The sequence below is a fragment of the Syngnathus floridae genome, chromosome 4 (genome assembly GCF_059516105.1).
Source record: "Syngnathus floridae isolate MCC-2025c chromosome 4, RoL_Sflo_1.0, whole genome shotgun sequence".
NCBI classification, from domain to species: Eukaryota; Metazoa; Chordata; class Actinopteri; order Syngnathiformes; family Syngnathidae; genus Syngnathus; species Syngnathus floridae.
In genome coordinates this window covers 8,546,372-8,568,236 of record NC_142416.1, presented here as the reverse complement: position 1 = coordinate 8,568,236, position 21,865 = coordinate 8,546,372, and the positions used below count along the sequence as shown (strand labels likewise).

The 21,865-nt window shown below is 41.8% G+C and overlaps 1 protein-coding gene across 1 annotated transcript in view; it reads left to right on the top strand.

Moving 5' to 3' along the window:
- Positions 1-713: 713 nt before the first annotated feature.
- Positions 714-21,865, top strand: part of maml3 (mastermind-like transcriptional coactivator 3) — a 101,867-nt gene continuing 80,715 nt past the window's right edge. The window contains exon 1 of the mRNA XM_088373023.1: positions 714-1,823. Coding sequence (XP_088229149.1) covers positions 1,443-1,823 — 381 coding nt within the window. The 5' untranslated portion in view covers positions 714-1,442. The remainder of the gene's footprint in view (positions 1,824-21,865) is intronic.

Below are 21,865 nucleotides of genomic sequence, written 5' to 3'. Positions count from 1 at the left end.
GATATCTTTTTGTCAACATCTGCATTGAGATTCACTCCCAAAGGATGACACTTTGTTGATAATTTGTTTATGTGAACAAATATTTACATATAGGTATATTTTCCTTATTTTAGTTACAGTATATGTTTTTATTTACATCTAGACAGTGCTATACAATATCTAAATCGTTCTAGAGGTACCACTGTAAATAGAGTTTCTTCCACCCATCATCCATCCATCCGTCCGTCCGTCCATCCATCCATCCATCGATCCATCGATCCATCGATCCATCCATCCATCCATACATCCATCCATCCATCCATCCATCCATCCATCCATCCATCCATCCATCCATCCATCCATCCATCCATCCATCCATCCATCCATCCGTCATCCGTCCGTCCATCCATCCATCCATCCATCCATCCATCCATCCATCCATCCATCCATCCATCCATCCATCCATCCATCCATCCATCCATCCATCCATCCATCCATCCATCCATCGAGCCCAAAGTTGAATAAATCAGACAATGGCGGCACAGCAGTTTGTTTTGAGTTTGTTTTTGTTCCATCCCAAAATATTTATTTGCACTGTTTGGGGGGTACTTGGCTAATAGAATTTCTCAAGGGGCATATCACTGAAAAGGGCTTGAGAATCACCGGATCCGCCACAATTCCGCGCCGGGTTTTCCGGATTTCCTTCGGCGGGCTTCTCACAGCCTCTGGCTGGTTTTACTCAACTCCTGTCCTGATATCACTCCGCTGGCATGGTGGAGAAGCTGACTTGATTATTGTGATGGTGGCAGGCGTCAGCCAGTGACTACACACTTCCGCCACTGCTTCCCATATTCACATTTTACGCCGTCTGGACTCTTGATGCCTCACAACAGAACCAAGCGACATCCTTACCGGGATTCCTTTCAAACCAGTAACCATATGACATGCAAGTTGACTTGGAAACTCCGGAACCCGTTAGGTCCAAGCTGCAAAACTTTTTCTCTAAGGACAAGACCGTAAAGCGGCGAGTGGACTGTTGCTGCTCAGCGGGACTGCTGGTGTGTGTTTGAACACCGGCTGCCCGTGTTCACACCGCCGCTTTCCAGTGGAGTTGTTGTGAGTGGCGGAGAGACGCTTCATTGTCAAAGCCTCTCATGTTGGATCCTATTTGTCTTCTCGGGAGCTGTTTGTTTTGAAACTGTGTGAAGGAGGGAAGAAGACGAGGTCACTCGCGAGCCCTCGGCCGTACGAGCGCAAGATTCGCTGCCCTTTAAAGCCCCTAGTTGTCGCCCACTTGAGGGGCTGTTGCCGCTCTGACCTCCGCTGGCCGGCTCCTTGGCACCCATCGCCGCGGAGCGCATAGAGGGGGGTAACCGTAGTGGAGGTGGAGGAAGGGGCGGCGGTGAAGACAGACTGGACGTTGGAGAAAAGTTCCTTCAAAATAGCAGCCACTCGGCCCAGTGATGGGGGACTTCGCCTCCCCCGCTGCCGGACCCAACGGCAGTATCTGCATCAACAACAGCATGAACCCGGCCGCCGGGAACATGGTGCCTGCCGGGGCTGTGGGCATACCTAAACACAGCACGGTCGTGGAGAGGCTGAGGCAGCGGATCGAGGGCTGCCGGAGACACCACGTCAACTGCGAGAACAGGTACCAGCAAGCCCACGCCGAGCAGCTGGAGATCGAGCGCAGGGAGACGGTCAGCCTGTACCAACGGAGTCTGGAGCAAAGGGCCAAGAAGTCGGCCAGCGGGAGCGGCGGCAGTAAGCAGCCGCAGATTAAACAGCCGGCGGACCCAGACTCGGCCGCTTCCACGGAACAGAGGAATAACACGCTTATAGCGGTAAGGACGCGCTCCCAATGACAGCCACAGACAGCCCTTTCACTCGTACACTTCCGCAGACACTTCACTCAACATCCACGGACCACAAACAGTAGCTGCGTGACTACTACACGACCAACTTGTTCGCTCGCACTTACAAGAGTTAGTTGACAACACGCTCACTCACAAGTAATTGCTCGCTTCACTTTTACAACAACGCCGACTAAGTTGCGTTTGTTTGGAAGGGTAACAGAATACTCCATCATTAATACTTAACAGCTGATTCTTTGTCTTGTGCAGGGGCGTTTTACAAGTGTTTAACTAGGAGCCCTCTCTCGCCCCCACCCCCTCCAGCCAAACTACTTCTCCTTTCTTGGGTTAAGTGTGTGATATCCTGCAAGTAGGCATCAGTGTTGTAACAAATGCTTCCTTGCTCTCAGCAATGACAGTTTTGGCTCCAGATTCGTGGCATGCTTTTTAAATCAACAGCCCGTCCCCCAGTGCCAGTTTGTTGACATGGACTACGTTATTATATGACTAGGATTGAGTCTTTAAAGGGCACTTTGTGATTCAATCAAGTACTATTTAAAATCGTGGTGGTTAGAAAAACAATTAATACGGATACATTGTAATATCGATTACTACAGAAATAACCACGTACACTTACTCACACTTCTTGTTCTCGAGTCTTATTGTATGAAGTTCTGTAAGGAGCATCTAATGCAAAGCAGGAAGGCGCATCTAATTGTAAATAGGTTCTTGAATTGATATTGTTGTCTCTAACCACAATCCGGTGTTTAACTATTGTGAAATTAAAAATTAACACCATGATCTCAGTATAGCCAGTCAGTGATGCAACGCACGGGCACCTGTTCATTTTGAGGGGACCAAAGCAGCAGACCTCAAATTGGCGCCAGAGTAGTGGCGATATTTCCATGTGTAGCAAAAATAAATGAATCTTAGGGGAGCCGACAGAATGGCTATGTCGATTTCTGATTGGGGGAAGCAGATTGCTATTATAGTAGTGCTCCTCTGTGATGGTTTTGACCATTTAGAAAATTTGACTAAAACATGTGATCGCATGTGGCCATAGAGACAAACAGAACAGACAGAGAAACTGTGTTGAATCCCTGTTTGCACTGTATCTCCTGTGGGCAGGCTCAGGTTTCCTGAGAAAAGACCAAAGGACTCATGTCTGGAATGTCAACAGTGTCTTTCCTTTTGTTGCTGCAATGAGCCCAGGTCCTCTCCTTTTGAGATGCAAAATAAGAGTGTCTTTAATTTCCTTGCAAGTTGCTGTTGTTGTTAAGGAGCCTAGCTAGAAGCGTCCGGACGTAGTACTCGAGTGCAATGCAGGACCTCCCAGTAGCCCTTGTGGACATTTAACTGAATTGTCTGACAAAAGCTCGGAGATTGGAGGGTCTTCTGCGTCACTAATGGCGGCACTTCAAATGCAACAACCTGTGCTGTGCTTGGGAGTGTCAAGACATGAATCGTTTTAAGTAGAGGAAGAGAAATGAGAGAAGCGTGTGCTATCCTTTTTCTATTTGCTCTGAAGAGCGGAGCTGCAGCTAGATGGCTGTATGTAGTCACTGCAGAAGCAGGCATTCGAGGAAAGCCAAGCTTTGCTGTTGCTCTCGCCAAAGCCATTGTGTGCACGCATGCAGACACAAATGCCCACAGGGTAATGTTACAGTCTGTTCTTCAAAATACGCCGTGTGGAGAAGGTGTGCTACATACACAAGATGTTCAAAAACAGTATGTGAGTTTGTGCTGTTGCTGTTGACACATTGTGTTAAATTGACCAATAGCCTTTTCGTTTTTACAGTGGTTTGTGACGTGATTTCATGGCTATATCATGTCATGCATTCTTTCAAATGATCAACATAGGTACATTTTAAATTATGACTTTACATGAGAATATAGCCATTAAACAGTTAGCTGCCACATTTACTCACAACTTGGATTTTTTTTCAAATATTTTATTTAGATGCTTTATAGGCAGTTATTTTGTATTGTCATGTGGAATCTCAAGAGTTCAGTATATTCTTTCTCGGTTCTCAGACACTCCCATATCAAGACAGGAGCAAGTGTTTAATTATGGAAAGCCTGATTGAGTCCCTTTCAGTGGGCAAATTCACATTAATGACTCAGCATAAGCAGTATCTGTGGGTTCACTAATGTTCTCAAGCATACAGCAAGCAACAGTTCTTGGGGGACTTGGTGTGAAGAACTAGAACATAAATAACTTTTGTGTTTCAAGGATAAAGTTGTCTTGTTTGAATGGTTTGATCAAATAATACCTAAGAAACTTCAGGCCACTTTTTGTTAATAATCACTGTATTTGATCTTGTTGTATTCAATTGAGTCTGTTTTACATAAGCGTTTCCTACAGAAATTTATTTTTGTGTCTGGTCTGAATGGGAAATTGGGGTAAAAGAACACATGTTCATGTTGCATTAGTTATCATATTATCATAAGGACCTGCAACAAATAAAGAGGATTTACCTCTTGTTCTAACAATTTTTTTTGTTATTATGGAAACAAAATAACACATCAAATCCTAAAGAGATAAAATATGACATGTTGAATAGTTGTTGTTGTTTTGTACCTTGACACAACACGTTTAAAGTTTAGGATGGTAAATTTTACTACGGCGGGAAAGTTCAAGTAAAGGTCGACATTACTGATTAAATACAGACTCTGCTAATTAATGACATCATTTGAGAAGCAACTTGGTATTTGGAGCATTTTTGCAGGTAAATCCTAGGGGCCTGAAGCAAGAGTTTTATTAAACAATAAAAGTATGACAATATAACAGAGGAACTGTAGGGCCGTAACTATTTCATATTTTACTTGCGTATCCTACTGAAAATTCGATTGAATAATTGTGTGTTCGGACAAACAATATTTTTACTTTACACTGAACTTAATAATGAACAACCAATTGGTTTCCCTTTTTATATGATGAACACTTTTGATTCTTAAATTCACATTGTACATCGCCAAAAACTGTATAATATTGTCTAGAAACATTTTCGGCTGGACAATTTCAAACAAATATAAACCTAAAGTTAAACTTAAACATTTCATGTCTCAAAATACAAGGTGTTTAATGAAAATGAGGCTTTAACGGCCTTCACTTGAGCGGCAAGCATTTTAACATGCAACATTAAATTATAGTAAGTTTGTGGCAGTGAGTTATTTTGGCTGTCTGGCTAATTTGGAATAAGACAGTTCCAACTAAAATGTTGACACCTTGGGAGGAAACAGCTGATATTATTATATGTTGCCTCATGTTCTTGTCAGTTACAGTAAACGTGCTTAAATTAGTCCCTTCGTAGAAGGATTTTACTTTAATGTAGGGCAGGAAATAAGAGAATTTACTCAAATTCACGCTTTTAGTTGATGAGAAACAACAGTATAATTCGTTGTTCGGAAATATTAGGATTGGAAGCTATTTTGAAGAGCTTTTTTTTTTTTAAAAAAAGGGCAGTTTTATTTACTTCATGTGGCGGCCTAAAACCTCTGCTGACAAATTTAAAAGAGTCACTGGTGCGAAGTTGGACAAACATGGACGACAGGTAGTTCTTTCAGTTTTACTTGCTTGGTGCTTGTTGGAGAAATCTAAACTCATTTGCACTCATGCACACTTTGAAAAGCAAAATTCTTATAACATATGAGTAGCATCACTGAGAGTAGTGCCGGTGCAATCCGGTCCCTCAAACCCTTTTTGTCATATGATGAGTGTCCCCTCACGCATACGTATATGTTGCTTATTCTCCGAAAGGTAATGTAACACAAGTTATTATTAAATGAAAAACATTTTGTTTAGTGTTTTCAAATTTTAACATTTACATCTTAGGCAGTGTCTTCTATTTAACTCACTGATACAACAACAAAAAATAAATAAAATAAAAATAAAAACAAGTTATGTATATTAACAAAAATACGAAATGAAAATAAGTATTAAACCTGCCGTTTTAATATTTTTCTTATACAATTTTTCCACAATAAGTGCAGTTCAACCAAACAAGCTCCGTTTAATCAGGCGTTTAAATTTGAATGATTAGGAACAAAATACTTGTCTGCCCGGGATTCTTTCACTAATCATCTTGGGAGTAAAATGTTTAATGTTGCCATGTACCCGCGGCACAAGTAACCATTTTCCTGGTTGGGAAACTTTGTCTAGAAGGTCTTTGGTGTCAACCTAGATTGAAGGTTTACTCTAACTTCAGCACCTTCGAACTGTCCATTTGCTCAAGATTTCCCCGCCTCAGAAATGCGCTTGATGCAACCCCACCACCCCACCACATCCAATCGCTGCTAGTACAGCGCCGAGTCTGGCTTGCCAGGCTAGCATTTTCCTAATGCTACCCACTTCGTCGCTAACCACTTGTTTGGCGTCAAGAACAACAAAGAAAAGGCATGAGTTTGATGTAGTATCACCTAAAGCGTATTGGTTGCCATGACGTCCTCAAGCTAGAGGTTGTCTTTGTTTAAAGTTAAAGTCCCACTGATAGTCACACACACATCGGGGTGTGGTGAAATTTGTTCTCTGCATTTAGCCCATCCCCATGTGATTTTGATCCAGCCCCTGGGGGAGAGGGGTAGCAGTGAGCAGCAGCGGTGCCGCGCTCGGGAATCATTTGGTGATCTAACCCCCCCAATTCCAACCCTTAATGTTGAGTGCCAAGCAGGGAGGCAATGAATCCCATTTTTATAGTCTTTGGTATGACCCGGCCGGGGTTTGAACCCACAACCTTCCAGTGTCAAGGCGGACACTCTACCACTAGGCCACTGAGCTGGTTTATGGAGTAAAGTAACGGCTAAAGCACAAAGCAGCTACACTTCCTGTCACATTTGGTTCTACGTGGGAGCTTGGTACTCATCTGTACTGTAGCAGAATATTCAAATTAGAAATAAATTGAACTTTTTCTAGCTGTCCAAGACCCACCCGAAATGGGTTCGCCACTCTTCTAGACTAAATGTTTGCACTAGTTGCACAGTTTTTTTGGTGCATCACATGCACCCAAATTTTCAGCTCTGTGTCAGAGTTTTGGCTATGACATTTTAACATGTCAGGCTTTAACTTAGAAGAATGTGTCATTGGTGCTTCTCATCGTATCTGAAGCTTATTTCCACCCTGTATCTGGTGGATGTTGGTCATTCACAAAGGCCTGTCACATGAACATTTTTAGAATGAAATATATTCGCTGAAACAATCATGATAAATGATCATGTTGACGTTGTGTTTCATATTCTGTTGATGCATCTTAAAGAGGAAGTCAACCCACAATTTTTTTTACAAGAATATCTTCTATGTGCCCCCACTAGTCTAAACACCGTATTCTGATTAATATTATGTTCATTATTATCACATTAATATGAGTTTAGCAGAAAGCCTCACCTGTTTTTCTCCATCTCAGGGGGCAGCCATTTCGCTGCTTGCTGTTGACTAAAAATGACATCACAGTTGGCAGGTCTCAGGTCACAACCAGTCACGGCTCGGCTTCAGAAAATTAGTTAACAAGTCACTAATACCTAAAAGCCCGTATCCCACCGCGAGGATTTGCGCACGTAACGAATGTTTTTCCTCACGGTTCCTAAAAGGTTGCAAACAGTTTTTCCAGTCATGTTTTCCTGACATCACCATCTAAAAATGAATAAAGTACCTCTTACTGTCCTTTCAAAAATGAAACCGGGTAATTCTCAAAGAACAGAATTAATTTCGTCCACTGATCGTTGCCGTGTTTGGTTTGTTGGTTTCCATTGGTCTTTGCGCTTCTTGTTTTTCTTACAGCCGCATATCTCACCCCTAAAACACACTGTCGCTTTGTGATTGGTTCAGCTCAGAGAAAATCAGTGGGCCCGGGGCAAGATGGGTTCTCTTTTTTTTTGAACTCACAAATACCAAAAAAAATCAGTTTACAGGCAAGGCTAGTCTATTTTAGTTTGTCAGAAGACAAATAATTTTTTTCTACTAGTCTAGTGTTTTGACTGGAAATTGTGTCTTCAACAGCATGGTGGATGCCTGGTTAGCATCACTGTTCAGTGGTTGTGGGCTCAGGCTTTGCTCTGTGGGCTTTGCATGTTCTCCTTCAGCCTATGTGGGTTTTCTTCAGGTGCTCCAGGTTTCCTCCCATATTACAAAAACATGCAAGGTGGGTTTATTGAATTGTGTGATAGTTTGTATATTTGTGCCCTGCAATTGGCTGGCAACCAGTTTAATATGCACCCTGCCTCTTTCTCAAGTTCTACTGGGATGAGCTCCAGCATACCTGCAACCCTGGTAAGGATAAGTGATACAGAAAATAAATGGATCTTCATTTGAAATGATATCTTAATTGTACTTCTTTTTGAAAGGCAATGAATCGTGAATCTTAACATCTTTTAGATCTTTTATGGTTCATGGTTTTGTTTTAAAACCTGAAAGCTTTGGCTGGATACCTCTATGGGAGGTGATATGTCTTTTAGGTTTCATTTCTTTAGCTAAAGATGACAACTAAACATGTTCCTTATTACCGTATTTTCCGAATTATAATTCACAGTTTTTTTCATAGTTTGGCTGGGGGTACGATTTACACTCAGGAGCTACTTATGTGTGAAATTATCAACACATTATATCATTTCACATTTTATTTTCACACTAAACTGCAAGAGGGCGCTCTAGACCTGTGGAATAATTGGAACTGCAACTGACGATGAGTCTGACGTAAGCGACGTAGAAGAGGAAGCGCCGCATCTTCTACTTCCGGGGTTAAGCGGAGTTGTTTATAAGTAACACCGAAGATGAAGATTTCATTGGATTTAATGATTTGGAGTGACTTGGATGGCTAGGTAAACTTATTAGCATGTTATTTATGCTATAGTTATTTGAAATAACTCTTAATATGTTAGGTCAGGCATGTTCCTTGTTTATGTGTTTATGTAACATTAGCATACCGTACCGTTCAGCCTGTTGTTGCCTATTCTATTTTATTTTAAATTGCCTTTCACGATGACATGTCTGTTCTTGGTGTTGGATTTTATCAAATTAATTTCCCCCCAAAATGCGACTTATACTCTGGTGCGAATTATAAATATTATTTTCGTCTTTTTTATGCATTTTATGGCTGGTGTATTTGGACTTGATGGTTTGGTCCATTTTAAACGAACCAGGGTTCGATTATAACGTTGGTCCGGATCTTTTGTGCAGGTGTGAATACACGCAAATGAATCCTGATGCGGATTAAAGAGACAGACCGAGATCCACTTTTTTTCCAAACGAACTCTGGTGCGGTTTGCTTCAGGTGTAAAGACAAACAGCGTAGAGCACAAATATGCAGAGCAGGAATGCGGCGCGTAGGACTAGCATGTTTTCCTCCATTTCCGGGTCTCTGCTCTGTGTGCCGCCCTGGTCATTGCTGTCCAATTGGAGCACAGATCGTCACAAGCGTGGGTGTGTTTACAAAATATCCTTTGCTTGCAAAATGTACAGTCTAAGTAGGAACCGCACCAAACGAAAAAAATTAAGTCCGCTTCTGGTCCGGACCAAACAAGTGCACTAAAGGACTTTTCTGTTGTGAATACACCCTTCTGCTCCTGAGTTACTTATAGTCCGGAAAATATGGTAGTCGTCAACTTTCTGTTGCGTTTTAAACAAAACTGGTTTGTGCTCAGCGCCCTTATTGTCTGTCAGGATCTTGATTAAAACACTTAGTAGTCAATTGTCTGTTGCGTTTTAAACAAAACTGGTTTGTGCTCAGCGCCCTGATTGTCTGTCAGTATCTTGATTAAAACATTCACTTGGGCAAAGATCAAAATGAACAAGTTTTTTTCAACCAACATGTCACAGTGTTTTAAATCACACAACCACTATGTCCTTTTCTTCCCCACATAACATGCAGCTGTAAGGCTGTGAGGGTTATATTAGTAGCGGGAAAACTGCGGCTCAGGACAACCTGTCTTTTGGTTGTACTCGCTTCTTGGCGTCCACCTCGTAAAGGAACGTCTCCGTCTCACACATACACACCCACACACGCACGCTCTCTTGTAGTGATGTCCGGCTCAACTGCTGGCAGGTCAGGTCGGAGTGTGGGCGGCTGAGTATTCATGAATCTGAGGCCTCCCTCCCTCCCTTCCTCTCCTCCCTCTCCCCCCTGGGTTCACCACTTCTCTGGTTTCTTTTCTTTAGTAAAGCAGCAATGTAGCGGCGATGATCTTGCTGGCAAGAGCATGGGCAATGTCAGCTGTGACTGTTGCCCGAGTGCTATATTTAAAATACCGAGCTGGCATGGAGCTGACACTCAACAGTATGCACAAGCATGCACACACGCAGCGTGTGATGTCAATTTACAATCATGACATCACTGGTGTGTAGTTTGGACTTGGTAAACACTATTGTAAACACTGTTCCTTGCTGTTTTCTTTGATGACTGTTGTACAGCATTTGTTTTTGTTTTTTTGCAGAGTGCCTTTTTTGTACGACTCTTATGTCTTCATTAGCTTCCTCTCACCCTTTGCCCCTCAATTCCTGTGCACACATACTGGTTGTTTTTAATCTGGGGTGGCTGCAAACCACATTCCCTCCTCCCACGCTTGTTCACATGTTCTACAGGAACACACACGCACGCATGCATACGCACACGCGCGCACACACACAAACACAGTTATCCTTTCGTTTAGTGTGCTGGAACAACAACACCCTTTTTGCATTTTGCTAAACATAAACCATTAAAAAACAAAAGCATTGCTACACAACGTCAACTAGCAATGCTATTTTTGTGTGCTCGTTTTACCCTTTGATTTGATTTGTTTACACAACCAACTGTAACAGGGTCATCTTAAATTCCTATCCCCGTGTCGTCTAGAGGTGCAACAATTAATCAACAACTAATTGATTATTAATCCCCAGAATGTCAGCTTGTCAACAGTAAATATTCCCCAATCTCTATCATCCTCCATGAAGGCAGACCGATCACCTTTGTTAAATATTAATAAAACATTTGCTTTTACTTTTCCAACATGTTACAAAACAAATCTTTCATTACAATTAATGAATTACTACATCAGCGATGGACTTGTGTGTTGTCTCACCCACTCCAAGACATAGAAGAATATACAGCGCGACCGTCGTGAACGACAAAAAAGTGGTGTCGTTTGAGAACCCATTTAGATGGCAAGCAGCAGCATTTTGAACCAACTGGAGAAGATAACTGGGATTGCCTAACTCCAAAATAAAGTGCATCATAATAATCTAGTAGTAATCTAGTTTTAAATTGCTGCTGAGCAAATACCTCAATACTGGCACTCAAGTGATACTTTGGCGAAACCTGGCATTCTAAAACATTAGGTAAAATACTAATATCACAAACGACAAAACATAGAAATTCAAACTTCAACTTCTCTGTATTTTTGCGAATTGAAAATATTAGCCAGTGAAATATTTTAAAGAAATTATTATCCAGTGGTGCCTGGTTGATTTAAGTTAAATTCCTTACTGTATTTCAAACCATTACCCTTTGACGTGAATGGAAATGCCATTACAGTGATCCCTCACTACTTCGCGTTTCGTTTATCACGGCTTCACTACATCGCGGATTATTTTTCCAAATTAAAAAAACATTTAAAAGTCAAAATAAAACTTCTAAATTGAGGAAACGTGTCTAACCTTTAGGACAATGTAGTATTGATCCAAATGTTCGTTTACATTCCTTCAGAAGTCTGTTTTTGCGTATTAGCATGATCGCGAATTAGCATCTTTCCGCTAACTCGTTAGCCTGCCCAGTACTTCTTGTTGGTGACCGTACATTGTGGATTTCACTTATCGCGGGTGGTTTTTGGAACCAATTAGCCGCGATAAACGAGGGATTACTGTAATTCGTTCTTGCCTCAGCACAAAAAAGCAACAACAAAAAAAGTGATTCTCTGTTCAGTTTGCCAAACAGCTGCTTAGTATGAAATGAGTTGAACTAAGTTCACTGCCATCATATAGTGCTCGTTCGTCAAGTTTGTGATCCCAATTCAAAATAAAGAATCAGATGAATTATGCCTTGTTACTTGAAAAACATCTACTAGGTTTGCCAGGGTTGACCGCCAGCGCTCAAGTGAACAACTTTGTGAACAAATAGTCCGAGGCACCACTGTTCTCTCTTGATTAGATAAAATACCAGTTTTGTCACGGTAGCTCAGCTGTTAAACATGTTTGAACAAGAATACCGTTATTCTCTTGCGTCTACTGAAGTTTGTAGCCTTGTTTAAAATGCAACACTTGCTTTACGTTAGAAAGATTTTCGTCACAAACGTGTGCACACATTGTTTTTTTTACTCTACATATTGTTCAGTTCACAGTTGCCTCAGTCGACAAGTAGAAAATGTTCTTTCAACTAATTTGTGTGGAATCGGCTTTTTTTTATCTGCAGCTTTAGCGATGTATGGATCCAGCACACTTGCAGTTTATTTATTATTGACTATGTACTTTATGTTTAGAGACTGAATTAGCACAAAAAGTCAAATAACTGACATTTGTTGTTTGACATTTTCAATAATTGGATAAGTCCGTCGACGTGGCAGAGACATTGTGAATGTCATCCGTGCTGTTCGTCACCTACTTTAAAGTCCGATACATGTCTTTTGTTTGTTTGGTTTTTGATCCAAATAAATTCTTAGTATGGATGCCAAGAAGGCAAAAAGCGCAAGCGATTACCCGTTTTGACTTCAGTTGATTTTGTTACGTGATGCAGCTGGAGGAGCAGCCACCCTGCCGTGCCATTCTTTTTTTAATAGGAAAATTTGCTTCAGTTCATACACAGTCTCACAACAGATTACCTTTGTGAACCGAGGTTGATTTCTTTCAATGTTAAATTTACATTTAAACGGTTATTTACAAGCACGTTGAAATGAAACAGATGATGACTTAATACAGCGCCGTAGCTGGAGTTGTGTGTACTCTACTTTGCTCATCCACAAACACTATTGATTACTTGCTTAGTCAAATGCAACCAGTCGAACAACTTGGTCACAAAATAATTCATACTCCTTGACTTCTGAGTTTATGTTGTTTAACTGTGTCAAATTTGTGAACCCGTCACTCTTTAATGTAACTGACGATGCAGTTGAGTGAGGTGATTTTCCTTATTGGACGTGTTCCCTTCTCTGGTTTGTGACACTTAATAGCATGCTTTGCTGTCAGGCTGTTGAGTATTTTTCCACTTGCCCTGACTGTCAGCTATGTAAGCATAATATTTACGTGCCTTTTTTTTTTGTTAACAAGCTGTGAACCGTCAGCAGACCCGGAAAAGCTTGTGGCCACATCTTTCTCTCTCCACTTGCTTTGGGGAGTAAGAAAGGCCCAGCCCAGTATGGAAGAGCGCAGTGGCTGCAGATGCGCAAACTGCTTCCTGCAGCCTGCCACAATCACAATCACACTCAAAATATCAGTACTAAATAAACATCATTTCATTTTTGACAAAGGTATTGAACATACTTTCCTGGTATAGTACTGGTGTGTGCCGTACAACCACAATCCAAAGAGATTATTCATCCACTGGATGTGTCTTGCCATTATTTTGTGTTAGCAGTTACCTTTAGCAGTTTACATTTTGGAGTGTGTGTCTGAGGTGAAGTGGGGGGCTCTTCTTTCTTTTCATTCCGCATCTACTCAAATACGAATATTAAAATGGTAAAATATGAATGTATGAAGTTATCACTAATATTAAGGTGTGTGTGTGTGCGCGTGCGTGTGTGCACGAGAAGAAAAAATAATGATAGTGACTTGATGTTTATTTTACTGTCACACAGATTGCCAATGAGCCAAACGTGACTATAAGGTTTTGAACAGCATTCTCGACATCTGAATATGCAGTGACAATTAATGTGTTCACATTGTCTTGAGTGTACAGTAATCTCTCGTTTATTGCGGATAATTGGTTCCAAAAACCACCCGCGATAAGTGAAATCCGCGAAGTACACTCACCAACAGGAAGTACTGGGCAGGCTGACGAGTTAGCGGAAAGATGCTAATTCGCGATTGTGCTAATACGCGAAAACGGACTTCTAAAGGAATGCAAACGAACATTTGGAGCAATACTACATTGTCCTAAAGGTTAGACACATGTGTTCTCCATTTAGAAATTTTATTTTGACTTCTAAATGTTTTTTTAATTTGGGAAAAAAATCTGCAATGTAGTGAAACTGCCATAAGCGAAACGCCAAGTAGCGAGGGATCACTGTATTACTGTAAATGTCCAAAAGCATCATTCTGTTTCGGAGTAAAAATCTTTTGGAATTCACAATTTGATTCAGTGATAATTAGAGACTACAATTTGACTAGATCATAGATTTATTGATTCCTTTCCGTGATTAAATTATAACTGATGCATTTGCTTTTTATCCTGGTCGACTGGTTAGTGCAGAGGTTGCGGGTTTAGTTCCGGCTCCAGCATTCCTGTGTGGAGTTTGCATGTTCTCCCTGTGCCTGTGTGTGTTTCCTCCCACATTCCAAAAACATACATGGTAGGCTGATTGAGCATTCTAAATTTCCCGTGAGTGTGAATGGTTGTTTGTCTGTGTGTGCCATGCAATTGGCTGGTGACCAGTTCAGGGTGTTACTGCCCAAAGTCAGCTGGGATAGGCTCCAGCACGCCCACGTGAGGAAAAGTGGTTCAGAAGGTGGATGGAGATGGAGATTTAAGTATTACTAGAAAGTTGTATTTGCTTGCATTCTTTGGTCAGCCAACAGCCAGCTTTTTGGATTTTGTGTGTACAAATTACAGGTATTCCTCAACTCACAAACACAATGGGGTCCAAGAGGCTGTTTGTAAGTGGAGACATTAGATTTTGATTTAAATTGAATTTTCATTAGATAAAATGGTAAATAAAAAAATATTAAATAAATTATATAAAGCACAGTCCAAATCCTCAGAATGTCAGCTCATTGAAGTTCTTAAATTGTTATTTATTTTGTGGTGAATGTTTTGTTCGTTTTCATCAAAAAATGAAAATGCCGCATGCAGGTTGAGGAGGCACGATACACGCTTGTAAAGAACGTCTCATAAATACCCTTCTTTGTGTATATACGACTTTACAATTTGATTTAAATAATGCATGTTTTCTGCAGTGCAGTAAAGGGATAAATGTGAAAGTGAACTCTGTCGAATGTCCGAGAAACTCTGAGAATGAAAACACTGAGCTTCATTCAGGAGATGCAGAGGTGCTTAAGGCAAAACACCCGGGTTTGTCTTTTTTCATTTTTTTTTTCATTTGGTCTGCAGCATTGCTTTGAGTTGAGTGGTAATAACGCACTCTTGTATTGCAAGAGAAGTTGGTTTTGTCACAAGCTGGTTGCTCCAAGAAATACATCACCTGCAGCACAGCATATTTCAGAGATGGTCGATATTTCAGAGGAGCGTGACTCTGCACATCTTAGATGCTGATAGAAAAACACAAATCACAATGGCACCGTTTCACTCTGCAAAGCCAATCAGATCGGTGGCTAATCTTGGGTTAAGTGTAATACAAACGTGAAGGTATTATTTAGTCGCATATAATGTTTTGTGATGTTGAGGTAAGAGTTAAAGCCCAAATATCACGGTAATAAAGTCTACTGTTTTACATTTTACTCATTTAGTTCTGCTCTATATAAAGTTGAACAATGATGCTTTTGTCTGAAGTCCTCATTTTCTACTTGTTCTGAAGTGCAGCTCAGAGCAAGCCGTTTTGGTCCTGTCTCTTTAAATGCAAATTAGATACGCCACACCCCACACCTCCCAAGCTGCAAGATGTGCGCCTCCCTTTCTGGTCGACATTTGTATTTTTTTTTTTTTTTTTTTAGCCAAGGGAGTGTTTACTTTATTTATTTTTTTTGCTTTATTTAAACAAGGTAGCTTACTTGCGGCGCAAACATTTTGATTGATTAAAAGATGTCAACGGCAGAAGACTTGCCCATACATATATAACGCATAAAATAAATCCCCTCACAATATTTATGAACGTCTTGTAAACAAGCACTGCAGTCAAGCTACGAAGTAAGCTAATGCTAGCGTTAGCGAGAAGCTAATGAATGCATTGAACATATTATTGTGTTGCCCAAGAATAAAACAGCACCTTCGATGCACTGCATCTGATACAACTACTCAAAATACGCCCACAAGAAGTGAAAACATAGAGCGCACAGCTCCAAAATCAGCACAAACACTGAAGCTAATGCTAAGAAAACACAAGATTATTAAAGTGAAATACAGTTTATTTTTGCGTCATCTCAAATTTACCGCTTTATTGTGTCCGTCGTTTACATAGATTGAAGGAACTGAACAATCAATGAAATGAGGTATTTCGGCAAATCCTTCTCTATACTGACAAAAGATTTTTCAAACACTTCTTAACAAGCAGGACTTTGACTGCAGAAGTGGGAACACTGCTTGAAAAATGAAATTTGACCAGGTACTTCTTTAAGGTTCTGATGTTGTGCAATGATTTGTGTGGCTTGAACAACAGAACATTTTGATCTCTCCACTTCAGCATCCTTGAGTTGTTTGGACTACAAAAGTCTCACAGAGTAATAAACAAGGCGGTTTCGTCTTAAACATGGCGGATCCATGTTTATTACTTGGATTTCCGTTTGGCAATACCCATTACCTTGTTTGGTTTGTCCCGCCCCATGTGATGTAATAGATAAAAAAAACGTCATAGAAAATGGAGAACTCTGAACAAAGTGAAAAATAGCCCTCCAAAACGATCATAACAAAATCTCTGCAGCACCTGGAGGGGTAGATTACACTTTTCTACACTTTTTTTAAAAGCAAAAAAAGTCGATTTTACATATGTGTCCTTTAATATACCGTACAAACGCTAATTCCAGTGAAGTTGGGATTTTGCTTAAAAAGTAAATTAACACAGAATGCAATGAACAATTCACTTTGATACACACTTCGAAAGTAGCACAATTGGTCTACCTATATGAGGGTTAATCATTCATCATCAGTCCTCCCAGTAACTTTGCCTCCACGAACCCTTTGACTTGGTAATGTGTAGAGCATGTTGGCGACACCAAGACCCTAGGGCGGTGTTTCCTAACCGGGGTTTGATCGAACCCCAGGGGTTTGGTGAGCCAGTCTCGGGGATTCAGTGGGGATCAAGACAAACACGTGTGGGTCCGTCCACCTGGTTTCTTATCGATGGGGCTATCCCTCCCAATCACTCCCTTTCAGGTCTCACTGTCATTGCCCGTGTGAACACTCAGTCACCCAGTAAAATGATTAAGTCACGAGCAGGAACTCGCTCCAGCAGGCCTTCCAAGGACTCCAAAGAAGGAAGGGGGTACTATGAACTGTTGACAGTTATGACCCCATCACACCAACTGAAGGCGTAGGTAGGCTACTCTCTGGTCCACTGGGGTGAACACTAATGTACAGGGACCAAGTTGGCTGGCAAAAAGTCTGACTACACCTGCTTGGTGCCTCTCTCTGTGGGTAACTAGAGAGTTGGAGAGAGTGCAAACCCTCTCAAGTGGTACGAGCCCAAGCTATCTGTCAAGGCAAGCTTGACTACATCTAGGTGACATTCCACAACCCTAGAGCCAGCTTCTTTTTCTGGGGACTGCCAAGGTCCCCCGCCTTTGTTCACCGCCCAGCTTGCAGAGCACCTGACCCCTCGGTGGTGAGTCCATGGGAAGGACCCACATTACCCTTTGGAGCTGTGTCTGGCCTGGCCCCATGGATACTACACGTTCGCCTTCAAAGGAGGGTCTCCAATGACCTGTGTCTAGTTAAGGGAAAAACATTTTCCAATATTCTTATTCATCATAGTAGTCCTTTGTTGTGCTTTTTCACCGAGGACCTGTTTTTCATGGGGGCCATGACAACTCAGCTCCTTGGGTCATTTGGATAAGCCAATCAAACAATCAAAACCACACAATTGACAGAATTGTTCATTGTGAGCTGTTTATGTACATCCCTAATGTTATCACCACTTTTCCCAATTTTCTCCCACTCAGTTCTTTATTAACCCTTCAAATTTTCTCCCAGAATTCTCCTTCTTGCTTCAACTTGTCTTCTCATCATCCTTTCATTCCATTTGACTTTAGATTTTCCTCCTCTGTAATCTGCCCGATTATTCAGACCCACCCGTGCTTCTCTCCCACTCTTTTGCCTTCATCCATCCCTCCCTCCATCTCTTACTTCTTGTCTTGGTTGATCCCAGGTTCAGTCTCAGCCAGGAGGCTTAGTGCTCTAAAGCTTTCTCAGCGCAGGTTCATTGCAAAGAAAAATCCTTCGCTAAGAGGGAATTACCTACAGCATAGACTCCAGCAACGTGGACACGGACACACATGCTGTACTTGTGTGTGTATGTGTGTATCCGTCCATCCATTTTCTGAACCGCTTAGTCCCCACGGGGGTCGCGGGTGTGCTGGACCCTATCCCAGCCGTCATCAGGCAGTAGGCGGGGGACACCCTGAACCGTTTGCCAGCCAATCGAGGCGGACGTGCTACCCAGTGCCCCACCGAGCCGCCCCTATATATGTATGTATATGTATATATATGTATATATATGTATATATATATATATCTACATCCACAACTACTCACATAACATTTAAGAGTACACACTGAATCGCTTTTTCAAAGCAGCATTTACCTGTATGTTGTCGTTTTTGTCATGCTAAGTGATATGCATAGAGATATCATCTGCCTCTTTTCTCCTTTGATGAATGACATTTGTTATACATTCTATGGCTGACCACTCCATTGTGTGCACGCACGCACGCACGCACGCACACACACACACACACACACGCACACACACACACACACACACACACACACGCACCTTCATATTGAGCCAGCGTCATGAATTTTTTATGAATGCATCTGCAAGTGTGTGCGTGTTGGTGTGTGCGTGTGTGTGTGTGTGTGTATATGAGGCCCTTAGCTGCATCAATAGCCATTAGTGCAGTAGCCAGATAATTGTGCCACGGTGGCTGCAGTGCAGGGGGAAAGAAAACACATCTGATAATACTGCAGAGTGCAATACAGTGGAGAGCACGAGAGTGAGGACACAGGGGCGGCTTGCGAGAGGATCTGTGTGTTCAAACAGCAAGCAGTGTTGTTCTTCTACCCAACGTATACTTAATATCACAATCTGACTGAAAGAAGATGATCTCTAAATACTGCCCCCTTTTGTCACAGTGAGAGTTGTGCACAGATTTTTCTGTTCAAAGTTTGATCTGTCAGTTTCTTCCAGTGAGGAGGATTATGGGATGTATATTAAGGGGATATAAACAGAGATTATATTCCTTCATCCGTGTATAGTTCGCAAACTTGTTTCTTTGCAGATTGTAAAGGATTTTGTTTGGTTCACTTTGGGATATGCTTCAGCAATTATCTGGAACAATTCTGGATTATTTTGCGTTCAGATTGACTGTTGAGTGGGGTGTGGTTTTATCACATTAAATGGAATGGGTGGATTTTTCACAATTTTGAAGCATAGTCATTGTTTCTTTTCACTTTACAGGAACTCTATCACAGTGGAGCACTGGTTAGCACATAGCACGTCCGCCTCGCAGTTTGAGGGGTGTGGGTTCGATTCCACCTCTGGCCCTCCCTGTGTGGAGTTTGCTAGTTCTCCCTGTGCCTGCGTGGGTTTTCTCCGGGCACTTCGGTTTCCTCCCACATCCCAAAAACATATATGATAGACAGGTTGAGCACTCCAAATTGCCCCTAGCTGTGAGTGTGGGTGCGGATGGTTGTTTGTCTCTGTGGGCCCTGTGATTGGCTGGCAACCAGTTCAGGGTGTCCTCCGCCTATTGCCCGATAGCTGACTGGATATGCTCTAGCATGCCCGCGACCCCTGTGGGGACAAGCGGTACAGAAAATGGATGGAAGGAACTTTATTTGGAAATTTGTTTTCTGTGCTGGATTTTTAAGGGTACAGCAATGTTTGAAAATGTGTTTGGAATAGAGTGGTTACTGTAGTGTCTAAACTATTAATATAGACTAAGAATGTGCAACTTGATTGAGATGGGCACGCTTTTTCATAAGCACTACTGGGGTCTGCATAGGACCGCACACATCCTAACCAGATGAATGACCAAAACGCCAAATGCCAAAAAGGACAAAGTATCTGTATGTCTGTTTTTGGTTGAGCCAATGTACAGAGAGAGTATCTTTCAAATGCACATAAAAAAGAACCAGTGCTCAACTACCCAAAATAACCTCATAAAGTCAAAACTCTGCATATGAATTTAATTCGTTCCGGGATCTACTTTGTATGTTGAAATATTTGTATATTGGATCAAATATTGCCATAAGAATACACTGTAATTCGTTTAATTTGTTCCAAGCCAAAAAAAACAACGATAACTCCTCAAATAAATACTGCAGATAATTACACATAGCAATAAAACATATCTGAGAGATGTCAAAAGAAACAAATTACAAAGAAATAATCAATAAAAATGGGTTTTTATTGTCACTGTGTGACAGATCAGACGAAGCAACCAAGTGCAGAGTGATACAGACTTTATTGAGATTTAGGGAAGATAAAGTGGAGTGCTGGAGGTCGGGCCGGAACAGGGCGATGATTGGTTCGCGGCAGTTGGCTGGAACTCATTGCTTCTTGGAGGAACGCGCTCCACGGCACGCTGGGAAGTCGGTGGGCAGGAGCAGGCCTGGTGGAGAGAGCAGCAAGGCAAGCGCGTAGCAGGGCGGGGCGCTTGCGGTGCTCGTGGTCGGAGAGTCAGGACGGGCGGCGAGCAAGACGTGGTCGGTAACGGGTAGGTGGTCAGATTGGGCGGCAAGCAAGGCATGGTCGGTAACGGTCAGGTGGTCGGAAGGGCAGCAAGCAAGGCGGGACGGGTCAGAGAACGGAACAGGAGTCAGACGGACAGAGCGCAGTGAGCTAACGAGTGGCATCAAAGGACAAGCGTGATCGCGGAGTTTAAGTAGGGTGTCTAACGAGCAGCTGCCAGGTGTGGGTGATTGAGAAGATTGGTGGGGCGTGGCTGTGAGTGTGTGAATGGTGGGTGGTTACAGGTTGATTGACGTGACACACTGTACCTCAGAGACTCAGATACATAGTTCCCTAATTTACTGAAATTTACTGAACGTCAAATTAACTTAGCTTTTTTTAATATATTTTATATATTTTCTTTCTATTTTTCAGTTTTCTTTCATCCAGCTGACGTATCATCAACATAACGCATTGACCTTCTCACATATGATCGTTTCAGTGATGGTTTTGCCAGCAATCTCCGTGTTCTTTATCCATACAAGCAAAAGGTGTTCCATCTCTTCCAGGGTAGGGCTGAGATGTTTAGAGATGATGGTGATCCTCTTGGATGGCTTGACCGCTTTGAGGGCTTCCTCTAATTGTTGACACGTTTTTACGGTCATATTGTTTTGCAAGATCACTCGCACGCACTCCGCGCTCATGACAAACATATGAAAATATGTTTTCTTGTTTTAGTTTGTAAGGAAATCATCACCTTCTTCCTTTTTTCACCATGACTACCATTTGCGTTAGCCTTCTTGGGACGCTAACTAACATCATCCTGACGTGCCCCCGTCTCGTGGGCTAACCATGATGACGTTTTATGGTGGGAATTACAGTAATCCCTCGTTTATCGCGGATAATTGGTTCAAAAAACCACCCGCGATAAGTGAAATCCACGAAGTACGGTCACCAACAAGAAGTACTGGGCAGGCTAACGAGTTAGATGCTAATTCGCGATCGTGCTAACACGCGAAAACGGACTTCTAAAGGAATGTAAACGAACATTTGGAGCAATACGACACTGTCCTAAAGGTTAGACACATTTTTCCTCAATTTAGAAGTTTTATTTTGAATTTTAAATGTTTTTTTAATTTGGAAAAAAAATCCGCGATGGAGTAAAGCTGCGATAAACGAAACGCGAAGTAGCGAACGATCACTGCACTTCGGGTGTTGAGTCAAATATTTCATTAAATTTCACATTATGAATTGAAAAATGTATATGTTTAAGCAATCGTATGTAGACATTTGACTGTAAAATGATTTTCCCCACCCCCTCACCCCTCTCGCAATCAAAATTCACATTCAAAGATGGC